Source organism: Trichomycterus rosablanca, chromosome 2 (genome assembly GCF_030014385.1).
Source record: "Trichomycterus rosablanca isolate fTriRos1 chromosome 2, fTriRos1.hap1, whole genome shotgun sequence".
Classification (NCBI taxonomy): domain Eukaryota; kingdom Metazoa; phylum Chordata; class Actinopteri; order Siluriformes; family Trichomycteridae; genus Trichomycterus; species Trichomycterus rosablanca.
The window spans coordinates 4430953-4445000 of NC_085989.1; the positions used below are offsets into that span (position 1 = coordinate 4430953).

Sequence of the window (14048 nt, forward strand, 5' to 3'; positions counted from 1 at the left end):
CGTTCGGATCCACGTCGTGCTGCTTTTATAGAGTTCTGAGTGGTTTACACACTCAAATCCCTCCTAACAGGTTGTGCAAAAGATCATACACGGTTAAGAATTACATCTGAGTGTATTTTTCTCAGTCCGGTCTTGATCTATGAGCCGCCCTAGGCAAAGCACACGCGGTAATTGATTTCTAATTGATTTCAGGACCTTCACTAACGAGAGATAATTAAGCAGAGCTGGGTTTGTCTCTCTCAAGCTTTCTCAAGGTCGTGACTGCTTGCATTTTGGGAAAGTGGATTTTCCAGAGAAAATTCCACCACTCCGAAAGCTTTTCTGCCAGCCCAAGACTGTTGTTGAGTAAGATCGATCGTAGGCGTGTGGAAGGTGTTGCACCCGGTGAGCAGTAATGAATTTATCAGCTCGAACCTTCAGCGCTGAGATTCCTGCAGTGCTGGTCTTCTATTTAAACCTGCTGTTTAATCCCGTATCGACTGAATAGCATTAACCCGGTTTAACTTCGGCCTTTCAAGCAAGTATGTGGCCACCCAAGCTTATTAGACATGCCATTCCATATGCCAAACCATAGGCATTAATATAGAGTTGCCAACCCTTACCCCTGTTTTGCACCCGTAACAGTTTTCACAATCTACCTTTTATTTCATCTGAAGGTTCCTCTGCACCACTGATTCATTTCATGAGGGTCATGGTGGGTCCAGTTTCCCTGGAATCACTGGGCGCGGTGCAGTAACACCCCCCCAGACAGGACGCCAGTCCATCACAGGCCCTCAGGCATCTTCAGTCGATATGTAGACGCCCGACCGACCGAAAGCTCTACTGGAGATTAGAATCCTGGATCCTAGTGGTAGTGGGATTGTGTAATTACTGCAGCTACACCTTTCGTGTAGAGGAGCATGTTCATAGACCATAAATGGAAACGTCTAAATTAATGTAATTTATTTTATATAACTGATTTATATACATCTGTTAGCAATGGGTGTGGCTGAAACACCAGACCTCAGTCTGTAGGAGGGTGTTCACATACTGTTGTGTCTGTAGGGGTGAAATGACATGCCGAATTCTTGGTACTCTATAAATCAGTATGAACAAAATCATGCAGATTGTTTTCAGCTTTTCTCTGAATGGGTGCAAATTCCCACAGTTTTATTCTAAGCCTTTCTACAAGCACGGACGCTTTCATGTTATAGTTAAGACCCTATTTAATGAATGGAAGCTACAATACACAACACAGTTACTTTAATAAATGAATGTAAACCTAGAACGTCCAGCAACGGTCTCAAAGACGAAAATGTTCACACCCCCCTCTCTGTGTCCACAGAATTGGTTGGGATTTTTCCAAACTCAGTTACCTGAGTCGTGTTTTTAGCTGCTTTAGGCTTCGACATCTTGCCCGTTTTGACTAAGCAATTGCTAACTGAATTGCTGTAGGATTTTCATGGTCATGAATTAGGTAGGGCCTTATAGATATAGTCATAGATGTCGAAAAGGAAGTCAGCCCCATGTTAACGCCTGTTGTTTTGGAATAGTATATCCCATCATTTCATGTACAGGTGTCCACATACTTTTGACCACAAAGTGTGTAATGTCACCTCGGCTGCCTGGCTAATGTACTTTTGTGAGTCTCAGCAGAAAGAAGCTGGATTAAACCCCCCACCTCACCCTCCTTTGTCTGCTGGAGCCGTGGCAGCACGTCAGGAGCTTCAGTGCAGCATTTATCTTCAGATGTGCACCGTGGCGCGGCAGCAGCCGAAAACATCCCTGCGTTTGCATTCTTGATGCCTTTAACACGGCACCACAGCGGCGTAAAGCCCTCGTAAAGCCACTTTCCTATTTATCAGAGGCGGCTAATCGACCTCCCGCCGCTCCTCCGCCGCAGAACGGAGAGAGGAATTTCATACTGGCGTTCTGCCGTGTGTTCCAGCTACTCAACACCTTCCTCCTTGAGAAAAAAATAAAAAATAATAAAAAAATTTCATGTCACGCTGATATTTGATCAGGTTCTGTATCTTTTTGTGAATCTACCGTTTAATTGTTGCTCTTTCTCATTTCTGCTCGGATGTAAATTGAAATGCTGCAATTTCGCTCTTTCTATAATTACAAACGGGGCACGTGACGGGAGTCACCGCGGCGTGCCGTTCCCGCTCTTCCGTGCGCTCGGGTAACTTTTCCACTTCTGCGAGAATCGATCGGCGCCTCGTTAAAGACGCCCTGATGGACTTAATTAAAAGATCAATTCCAGCCAAATCATCTCGATTCCCTCAGGCGGAGATTTCGCTCCCGTCAGCCCCTCTACCTGCTCGCGTCTCCGCAGCCGCCGCTCAGCTCGGGGGGCCCGGCCTTTAATAGATTCCTTTAATCGAGTCAGCCCTAACCGAGGCAGGAATAAAGGAAACGAACGGGTGCCTTTGTCTGGCCGACGACTCGACGAGCCAACTGGCAGCGCGCAGGCAGTTAGCATTTATAATGATAAGCGTTCCATCTGCCGTGCGGTGGCAAGCCAAAGGCGACAGATGGAATTGTTTTCCCAATCTGTTTAAATATGTTGTCGATTTTTCTTCCCCCGTTTTAAAAAAGGCGCACGTCGACTCCTGTTAAGACGCCAGCGTTTGATTTGATTTGCCAGCCTCTCGTGCCTTCGTGAGCTGTTTATGTAGATGAGCAGAACGTGTCGGTGTACAGGTGACTGGAGATGCTCCTGCACGCTCAGAAAATAAAGAGAAAAAGCTTCCCTGTTTGTTTTTCATTTCATTCATCTTATTCTGATCATTTTTTTTAAATGTATGTAGTTTTCATGTATTTATTGCATTGTTTTAATCTCTGTAGCCTTCATCTCCACTCAGACTCTATATTTTCCTCTTAAACAGAGAACCCGAGGTCAGAAGAGGAAACGAGGCTCCATCTGCGAGGACGACAAGATAGAGGTAAACTTCCACTTCTTCACTCTCCCCATATCTCTCATCGTTCTCTGATATTGCAGAGGGGATGTTTACACAGCACCTCAGCTCTTATACACTCGTACTCAAACACACACACACCGATTTAAAGGCTTGTGTTTCCATAGGAACCAGCACCACGGGAACGCCGACAGCGCCAGTTGGTGCTGCAGAAAAAGCCGAAAGCCGACGACGCCAGGACGGAGTGTACCACCTGCAAAGGCCCCGGCGACAACGAGAACTTAGTAAGGTGGGTGAAGCTGTGTGTGTGTGTGTGTGTGTGTGTGTGTGTGTGTGTGTGTGTGTGTTTATGTAGACACGAGTTATATTATAATGGGGAATGAAGTTGTGTTCACTAGCCCTCTCTGTCGAGTACCACACCATGTGTGTCCGCTTGTTTCTTTGATCTCTTTTTATCTTTCTGAGCTTTATTCTTTGATCCGAGTCCTCCAAAGCTGAGAGAGGCATTTCTACTGGGAAACACAAACCTTATTATAGCCACCAGTATGTTAACTGTGGCTCGGTGGGAAGCACTGCCACCTCACAGCAAGAAGGTCCGAGGTTTGATTCTCAGGTGGAGAGGTCTGGGTCCTTCCTGTGTGAAGTTTGCATGTTCTCCCAGTGTCTGCGTGGGTTTCCTCCGGGAGCTCCGGTTTCCTCCCACACTCCGAAGATGTGCAAGAGAGGTGTATAATGGGAATAATGTCCCATACACCTATAACTACATAAATATGGGTCTTATGGGCGTTCAGATGGCTACCGGCTAGTCGGGCGTCTACACACTACACAGACATGATTGGCATGATTAGAAAGGGGGTGGCTGGTGACTCTCTCATAACTAATGCAATTACGACCTCTGCTGGCTGATTGATGGCGCCTGCACAGAGACGGGAAAAGAGTGCTCTCAGGGTGTGTCTCTCCGTACACAGTGCTGAGCTGCACTCGTCAAAGTGTAGGTGACAAAATGCATACGGCTGCTGCCAACGTGTTGGTGGGGGCGTGGGTTAGCTTAGTTCTCCTCAATCAGAGAGGGGATCGGCATTGGTGGAGAGGAAGCATGACGCAATCGTGCAATTGGACGCGCTAAAAGGGAGAAAATTCATAAACAAAATATATATATATATATTGCTGTTTATCATTTCATTTATTAAATACTTACAGTGAGGAAAATGACAGTAACTCCTTTTTACGCTGGTTAGCCAGCATAGCTTGACCTGTGTTGACCTTTTGGATTTATAGCACGTGAGCTGTATCAGTAACCTGCATGATGTGTGTTTCGGAGACACCGGAGTCCTGCACTTTTTAGCGAGTCGTGAAACCGATCAGATCAACGTCGTTCTTTTGCGCTCGTAGTTTGAAACTCGACTCTAAGTTGTGGCATGAAGTGCTAAAACTAAAACAGTTAGCTGATGGCTCGGTTAGCGTAGCGTAGGCTGTGGCGTGAAGGTGTGCTGCCCTGACTGACTGCTCTATCTTTGCGTTGAACAGGTCATGAGAGCCGGGTGCCACCTCCCCCTCCCCCACCCCCTCCTCCCCTAAAATAGCGGGGACAGATGAGAGCGGGAGAGAGACAGAGAGAGGGGCAGATTAAGTCGTTTCAGAGAGAGCGCTGTCGGGGGTCGGGCAGGAAGTCGCGGACGACGGCCACCTCTGACCGTCACCTTCCACCTCACTTCCTGCCCAGAGGATGTCGTGGATTTTAACGCGTCGGTTCGTTGGGTGTCTGAAAATCCGCCGGGACGAGAGAAACTTTCTGACCTGGACTGAGGGCGCTTTCCAAATTGTGCGGTGGATTGTAACGCTCGTGTTCGGATGCTGTAAGAGGACTATGGGGATCTCGTGGACATTTAGCTAGCGTTTCCATGGACAGACGGAAGTCGGAAAATGTGTTCTGGAGTGTAAGAGCTTGTGATTTGGATTCGGAACCCGACTCTTAGTCAACTCCGCAGGCCGACTGTACACAGACGTGTACACCCGGCCCTCTCTTTTTCTTCCTTGCTTCTCATCTTTCTGCTGACCGACGGACCTGCTCATGATTGACTAAGCATGATGGTTTTCTTTCCTTTATTTTTTTTATTTCCAGTGTACTATGTGAATGTATTTGTGGTAGCCAGTAGCGAACCAATACACAGCATTAGTATTGTTTTTGTTTACATGATATTTAAGAACGATTGGCATTCCGGGTCAGTTTTGAGATTTTACTGATTTTTGCAGCTGGCAGTTGTAGCCTAGCGGTTAAGGAACTGTACTGGTAATCAAAAGGTCTCTGGTTCAAGCCCCACCACTGCCAGGTTGCCAGTGTTGGACCCTTGAGCAAGGTTCCTCTCAATTGCTTAGACAGTATACTGTCACAGTACTGTAAGTCACTTTGAATTTCTGTACTAGTAATCCAAAGTTTGCTGGTTCAAGCCCCACCACTGCCAGGTTGCCACTGTTGGACCCTTGAGCAAGGTTCTTAACTCTCAATTGCTTAGACTGTATATACTGTATATAATGCAAGTCACTTTGGATTAAAGCATCTGCTAAATGCCAAAAATGTAACTGCAATTTTTTTTGTGACCAAGTGATGAAGTAAATTTTTGTTCTTGTACAAGGTTATGGTTCATTCATTCATTCATTCATGTTCTCTTATCCAATCAGGGTCACGGGGAGGGGGGGGGGGGGGTTGCTGGAGCCTATCCCAGCCTTTTAATGGGTGCAAGGCACACAGTAACACCCTGGACGGGATGCCAGTCCATCGCAGGGCAGACACACTCATACACATACCCAATCACTTATAGGGCAATTCAGTGTCTTTAATTAACCTGACTGCATGTTCTTGAACTGTTGGAGGAAACCGGAGCTCCTGGAGGAAACCCACGCAGACACGGGGAGAATATGCAAACTCTGCACAGAAAGGAAAGCCCAAGTTTATGGTTGATAAAAAAAATTATAATAATAATCTGGCTCAGATCTGTACATTTGGATAAACTGCAGGCTTTTATCCAAAGCGACTTTCAGTTTTCATTAAATACAATTCATGCAGGGATTAAGAGCCTTGTTCAGGGGCCCAAAAGTGGCACTTTGGCAGTGCTGTGGTTTGAAGCGACAACCTTCTAGTTGCAACCTTCTGTTTACTAGTCCAGTACCTGAATCAGTACCTGAATGTTTTTCTACTTAACTTATCCACATGCTTGTTTAAAAATGTTTGCCAGTAATACTGCAGGACCAGATATTTGTTTCTGCTGCATCCCAAACTTCATGTAAATAGTCTGTCTGGTGTTATGATTTCACCTTGAAATACCATTAAGCTACAAACTTGTATTTTTATTTTCCCTTTAAGCTCAAATGAAACAGATTGGGAATTTCAAGTTCAGTACATTAAGTTTTTTTACATGATAACCAGTACTGCTCATGTTCATCTCTGTAACATTTCCCGTGCACTCAGTGGTGATGAGTCTCTGTCAGTGGCACGTTGTTTGCACTTTTTGACTTATATGGTGTAAAAATAGCTCGAATTACCCTGTTTGTTGGATTCTTCCATCCTTTTGCCCTTTAATCGTTCAGCTCGAGCAAACAGCTGGACAGATGTGTAGCAAAACCTGAGCCGTTAGTGAATGTTTTCTATAGTAGTTTAGTAGTTTTATCTAAAGCAGACGAGTTCAGATTGTACTTCTGCATCACGGCTGCTGTAATTTACACTACATGATGTGGGACAGATTGTGTAACTTATGTTGTGTAAGGCTCGTCATCAGGCTTGTTATATTTTAGGTCATGTTTTTGTTTCGGTGTGTACATTCTCACCTCTCTAATCATTAGAGTTAAAACTAATACAAACAACACACGATTTCATTTTGATCAGATTATATAAGCCAAAACATGCATGAGGGTCTGAACAGGCTAAAAGAATAAACCAACACTTCTAACTGCATTTACCTCCCTAGCCAAACAAAATTACAAACTCGGTTTCAATAAATTTGGGACGGCAGGTGGCGCAGCGGTAAAATACGCTAGCATACCAGAGCTGGGATTTCAAATACGTCGTATCGAATTTCAGCTCTGCCATCCGGCTGGGCTGGGCAGCTACTTGAACAACGATTGGCTGTTGTTCATAGGGTGGGAAAGCCGGACCAGGATTCCTCATTAGTGGTGCTATTATGACCTCTGCTGGCTGATTGATGGGGCTGGCTGAATAATGCTGATCAGGGTGTGTCTCTCCATGCACAAGGCTGATCCGCATATGAACTCGCCTCGTGCAGATGAAAAGAGGCAGTCGATACTGCACGTGTCGGGGGGGGGCGTGTGTCAGTTGGGCGTGTGTAAGCATTAGTTATATTTTAATTGCACTATTATTTATTGAGTCTTAGTTAAAAGAAACTGTATTTGCCGCTCAGGTGGCGCGGCGGTAAAAGCATACGCTGGAACCAGAGCTGGGATCTCGAATACATCGTATCGAATCTCAGCTCTGCCTGCCGGCTAGGCTGAGCGGCCACATGACCAACAATTGGCCTGTTGTTCAGATATGGGCGGGACTAAGCCGGATGGGGTCTCTCTTTCAGGACTGGTGCAATTACGACCTCTGCTGGCTGATTGATGACGCCTGCACAGAGATGAGAAAAGAGTGCTGTCAGGGTGTGTCTCTTCGTACACAACGCTGAGCTGCACTGCACTCGTCAAAGTGTAGGTGATAAGATGCATACGGCATGCTGCCCACATGTCGGGGGGGCGTGGGTTAGCTTCGTTCTCCTCAATCAGAGAGAGGATCGGCATTGGTGGAGAGGAAACATGACGCAATCGGGCAATTGGACGCGTTAAAAGGGAGAAAATTCATAAACAAAATACTCAAAAAAAAAAGAAATTGTATTTACATTTTTCAGCTGTCCCAACTCTTTTGAGACTAGAACTGTATATTCATGTAATTCTTTATTCATCCAGACTCATTGGACTCTTCACTAAGTGGGCACTCCAAAGTCTTGTGTAAATTTTTTTAGTTATAAAGGATAAGTGCTTGGTCAGGTGTCCACATACTTTTGTCGAAATGGTACACATGGTTCATACCAATGTGTGTATGATTTGATTGTACTACTACTCGTGTGTGTGTGTGTGTGTGTGTGTGTGTGTGTGTGTGTGTGTGTGTGTGGTTGCTGAGCTCCTGACCTCAACACCGTGCGAACTGTAATAAACACTTGACTTTTCACCTTATTGCCGTGGTGATGAATGACTCTCGCTCAGGCTAATTAATAGCACCGAGCGTTGGCTTGTAGTCCACCGTGTTGTGTGTCCCCTCCTGTCTTGGCTGATTTATTTTCGGGGACCGCACCGCGTCCGGCAGGATCCGCTCCGCTAGATACACTCGCGAAGGAAGAAAAAGTGGAAGCAGAGAGAGTAAATGAGAGAGGTGGATCCTCGCCCCGTGTTTATCAGCGCGTGTTTATTTAGGCAGGGACGGACTCCAGGTCCTTCTTTTTGCCGCTTCATCTCGCTCCAACACGGGAACGCAGGGCTCCATGTTTTTCTGACATCGTCCCGTTTGCTTCATCCTCGCCCGCTTCTCTGTGCCAGGCTCACAGATACAGAGCGGAAGCAGGGAGGATTTTAGGGGAAATCTGGTTATCTCTGTAACGAAGAGGCCCAGTGTGTCTGGCAGCAGACGAGCAACATTTGTGCTTACACAACAACAGCAATCAAAACCAGAAGATCTGCTTCTGTCTCCGTTCTGTGTTCCTACTGCGTCTTGGAACAAAATAAATAATAATAATGGTAAATAAAATTCAACAGTCTACCACAATAGTGGGAAAATTGTTAGCAAATGTGTAGATCAGTGAGTTTGGTTTTTATTTGTAAGGTGAAGGTCTATCGGTGTGGTAGACTGTCCACAACAAACGTCTAATCTTTATGACAAGAACTCATAAAGAACTAAACACACCAGTAAACTCAGTCCATTCATCCATCAGTCCATCATAATCCTGCCACAAAGTCCCACAAAGCTCAGGTGACCATTTTTTTGACCATTAATATTATAGTTTTAGTGGGTCACTGGACGCATTGCTGTAACACACCCTGGACAGAGCGCTAATTCACCACAGGGCCCGGGCCACCCCTCATTCAGACACGCCCAATCAGGTCTGTATGTAAACGCCTATCTGGTTGAGCGTGTACATACAGATATGCATGGCTATGTCTTGGGTATGGGAGGGTGGGGGGGGGGTGTTGTGCGTGGTCGAGTCTTCGTGGTGGATTGGCATCTTGTCCTGGGTGTGTTACAGCATTGCGCCCAGTGATTTTTGTGACGCCGGACCAGTCAAGACCCTGACCAGGGTAAAGCAGTGGTAAAATATGAAAAATAAACCGGAATAATCACTTATTGTAAATATGAACACACCAAATAAGAAGAAATAAGAAATCCAGATTTTTTTTACTTTTATAGATTCAAATTTGTTTGTAACACAATCCACAGTTTAAGAATGTCATGTTCAACTTGTCAGAATTTCACCATCTACAGTCCACAATATTATTAAAATCAGAAATCCTAAATCAATATTAAATGCTGCTTTAGTTCATCAGGGGCGGCACAGTGGGTGGGAGGATGGGGTGTGTGGTCGAGTCCTTGTGGTGGATTGGTGTCTTGTCCTGGGTGTGATACTGGTAAAGCCGGACCAGTCAAGACCCTGACCAGGGTAAAGCAGTGGTAAAATATGAAAATAGACCGAAATTGTCACTAATCGTGCCTAAGATTCAACTTTTGTTGTGACAATAAAACTCTGTAATAACAATCCACGGTTTATAAATGTCATTTTTAACTTAACATTGCAAAGAAATGTCAGAATTTCACCATCTACAGTCCATAATATTATTAAAATCAGAAATCGGAAATCATTACTGAATGCCCTTCAGTCCATCAGACTGTTTTTGTCAGACTGTTTTTGTGATTATTATAAACATTCGAGGGCTCAGGAACATTTCAGAATAGCCGTGTCAGTAAAACAAACTCGAGGCTCCACTACAGAAAACAGAAGCCAAAGCCAAATATCAACAACATCCAGAAACGCCACCGACTCCTCTCGGTTTAATCTCATCTATAATAGATTGATGCAAAGTGGAACTTGGTTCAATGTGGTTTGACAAATCCTGCTGTCACTTTGTTTTTGGTCTCTGCTGGGTCACAAATATACAAACATCAACTAAGAATTTACAGATTCAACTTTGTAATTTGTAATAAACTTTTGGACCCCAGTGTATTAAACTTCTGCATCAAGGCAGCGTCCCATGCTAAACATAACTTTAACCAATCAGCCTGTTCCGTCAGAAGTGGCTGTTGTATAAAACACATGTGCTGCACTGTTTGTTGCGGAGGTTTCTCTGATAAAGCTACATGTTATGTTGGTAGGAGTGTGTGGAGGATCCGGAAGTGCGGTAACCTTTTCGACGATGGCCTCTCTTCCTATTACAGGTCTGACACCGGCTCCGCGCCGATGATTTAACGGCGGCATTTTATTTTGCTGACTTCACTCTTTCCTCCCTCTCTGTACTGACCATTAAAACGAGTGTGTGGGAAGGGTGTCCATGCAGCGAAATCTATTACACCGCAACATCCCACGTCTTTTATCGCACTGAGCCGACTGCAGTGTGTGTGTGTGTGTGTGTGTGTGTGTGTGTGTGTGTGTGTGTGTGTGTGTGTGTGTGTGTGTGTGTGTGTGTGTGTGTGTGTGTTTGCTTGTCTTATGTGTGTAGGATCTCTTGCTAATCCGTACTTCTTCATATTTCAGTATGTGGCAAAAAACGACTGCCCTGAGGTCCCTGAAATCTTTCCTGCTTCAGTGTGGTTAAGATTTTTCTTTTTCTTTTTATTTCATTTCTTTTTTATTTCCTTTCTTTTTATTTCTTTACTTTTCCTTTTTTCTTTTCTTTTCTTTTTATTTAATTTTATTTCTCTTCTTTCCTGTTTCATTCTTTTCTTTTTTCTTTTCATTTTTTATTTACTTTCTTTTAATTTCTTTTCATTTGTTCTTTAATTCTTTTCATTTATCCTTAATTATTATTATTTTTTATTTATTTTCCTTTTGTCTTTTTTTCTATTTCTTTATTTTCCTTTTTTCATTTCTCTTTTTTTTTCTTTTTTCTTTTCTTTTTATTTAATTTCCTTTTTAAATCTTTCTTTCTTTTAATTTATTTTCCTGTTTCTTTTTATAAAATTTTTTCTTTCCTTTTTTCTTTTTGTCTTTAATTTTTTTTTCTTTTTTCTTTTTTTCTTTTATTTATTTTCTTTTGTATTTCCTTTCTTTTAATTTCTTTTCCTTTTTACTTTTCTTTTGTTTTCCTTTTCTTTTTATTTCCTTTTTCTTTTTCTTTTTTTCCTTTTAATTTCTTTTTCTTTTTTCCTTTCCCCCCTTTTTTCTTTTCTTCTTATTTAATTTCATTTCGTTTTCATTTTTTTTTCTTTCTTTTCTTTTCCTTTTTTCATTTCTTTTCTTTTCTTTTTATTTTATTTTATTTCTTTTTTTTCCTTTTTAATTTTTTTCTATATTTTTTACTTTTCCTTTTTTCTTTTCTTTAATTCTTTATTCTATTTCTTTTCTTATTATTTGTTTCCTTTTTATTTTATTTTATTTTTTTATTCCATTCCTTTTCTTTTCTTTTTATTTCTTTTTATTTTATTTCTTTTTTTATTTCCTTTCTTTAAATTTCTTTACTTTTCCTCTTTTCTTTTCTTTTTCTTTTTTTCTTTTTATTTAATTTTATTTCTTTTATTTTCCTGTTTCATTCTTTTCATTTTCTTTTTCTTTTCATTTTTTATTTACTTTCTTTTAATTTCATTTTTTCTTTTCTCTTGTTTTTTTTTGTTTTTATTTCATTTTCTTTTTTAATCTTTCTTTCTTTTAATTTCTTTTCCTTTTTCCTTTTATTTTTTTTCTTTTCCTTTTGTATGTCTTTTCTTTTAATTTCTTTTCCTTTTTCCTTTTATTTTTTTTGTTTTCCTTTTGTGTCTTTTCTTTTAATTTCTTTTCCTTTTTCATTTTTTTCTATTTTTTTATTTTTCTTTTTTTTTTCCTTTAATTCTTTATTCCATTTCTTTTCTTTTTATTTCTTTCCTTTTTATTTTATTTCTTTTTATTTCTTTTTCTTTTCTTTTCTTTTCTTTTCTTTTCTTTATTTATTTTCTTTTCTTTTTATTCCTTTCCTTTTCTTTCAGTAATAGCACTCAGAACAGAGATCACTCAGGTGTGAAGTCCAGACACAGCTTGACTCACTGGCTCCCCCTACTGAGAACTAAGTGTTTTTAACACATTTCAGCTGAACTTTTGTAGACACTTGATCATGAGCTTGTTATACCATGAGCATTAACACTAGGGCAGCTGTAGCCTAGTGGTTAAGGTGCTGGTCCAGTAATCAGAAGGTTGCCAGTTCAAACCTCACCACTGCCAGGTTGCTGTTGGGCCCCTGAGCAAGGCCCTTAACCCTCAATTGCTTAGATTGTATAGTGTCACAGTACTGTAAGTCGCTTTGGATAAAAGCATCTGCTAAATGCTGAAAATGTAAATGTAAACACATGATTACCTGCAACAGCCTGTATTTCTCTGTGAAGGCTTTTCACAAGATGCTGTAGTATCTCTGTGGGAATTTGTGCCTGTTTAGGTCAGGAACTGATGTTGGCTGAGAATGCCTGGTGTATTTACAGGTGTATGTGCACATTTTGACCTGAGGTGTGTGGTGTCTATACCTTTGACCAGCACTGTCCACCTTTAAGCAGCTGAAATGGCTGCTGGGTAATGAGGTGATAAAAAGGAATTAGTGGAACGGTACTTTGCTTTCTTCTCTACCTCCTTTAGTTCCAGCAGCTCCTCCCGATCAGACAAAAGCGCTAACAATACTGTTTCCATCCCTGCATTAATCAGGAAGTGCACGGGGGCCAATAATCCACTCCTGGTGTGGAAGGGATTCAGAAAAGCCAGCGGGCCACTTTGTCACGACTGCCGGTCAATGGCTGAGCGCTTTGTGCTCGATTGATCCGCCTCACGTGGCCTCTCTCCAGGTAATTTTGGCCGAGCAATTCAGGTGATAAATTTAATGTGTTTCTTCGAGCTGTTTTGGAAAAGACAGAGCTGTAACGAGCGACGCTCACCACCGTCCCTCCGTCAATAAATCAAAGCCTGAAAAAGTCATTCAGGTTTAATCTTAGTGATACGGAGAGATGGTCCGGCCTGATGCTTTAAATCCCGGCCTACTTAAGGAGCAACATTTAAATGAGTCTTTTAAAAACAGATAGTGATGTTAGATTTTATACAATTTAATCGAATACCAATAATAATGAAATAAACAATAACGGGAAGAAGAAGAAAAATTGCAATAATAATATAAATAATTTTAACAATAGTAATTCTAGTAATGATGATTGATGATGACAATTTTAAGAATAAGAAAAAATAATGATTATTATTATAATGTTAATAAGTTTAACAAAATTAATACCAATTAATACCACCACCACCAATAATAATGATAATAACAAATAATCATAATAATAATAATAATTTAAAAAACCATAGTAACAATAATAACAATAATAATAGTAATAATAATATCAATAATAATAATAACAATAGTAATTACATTAATAATAATAATAAACAATAATAACAACACCAACAACAGAACAACAGCAAACAATAATAATAATAACATCAATAATAATAATAACAACAATAATAATATTAATAACAATAATAATAATATCAATAATAAAAATAACAGCAACAAACAACAACAATAATAATATTAATATTAATAACAGTAATAATAACAACAACAATAATAATAATTATAAGATCAATAATAATAATAACAAACAACAATAATAATATTAATAACAACAACAATAATAATATCAATAATAATAATAACAACAAAACAAAACAAACCATAATAATAACAATAATAACAACAACAAACAATATTAATAATAACAATAATAACAACAACAACAAACAATAATAATAATAACAACAACAATACCAACAACAACAATAATAATAATAATAATAAATAATAATAACAACAACAACAACAACAATAATAATAATAATAAATAATAATAATAATAACAGTGATATTGATATCAGTGATTATAATTTT

At 40.6% G+C, this 14048-nt stretch overlaps 1 protein-coding gene across 4 annotated transcripts in view; it reads left to right on the plus strand.

Moving 5' to 3' along the window:
* The window catches only part of phf14 (PHD finger protein 14), a 95321-nt gene that overhangs the window by 43281 nt on the left and 37992 nt on the right, over positions 1 to 14048 (plus strand). For 3 of the 4 annotated variants that reach the window (XM_063010241.1, XM_063010225.1, XM_063010233.1), the window contains exons 15-16: positions 2871 to 2927; positions 3068 to 3189. In XM_063010241.1, the coding sequence (XP_062866311.1) occupies positions 2871 to 2927; positions 3068 to 3189 (179 nt within the window). Of the gene's footprint in view, positions 1 to 2870; positions 2928 to 3067; positions 3190 to 4427; positions 5503 to 14048 lie in introns of those variants that run through there. The other variant, XM_063010249.1, reaches the window with a different exon arrangement.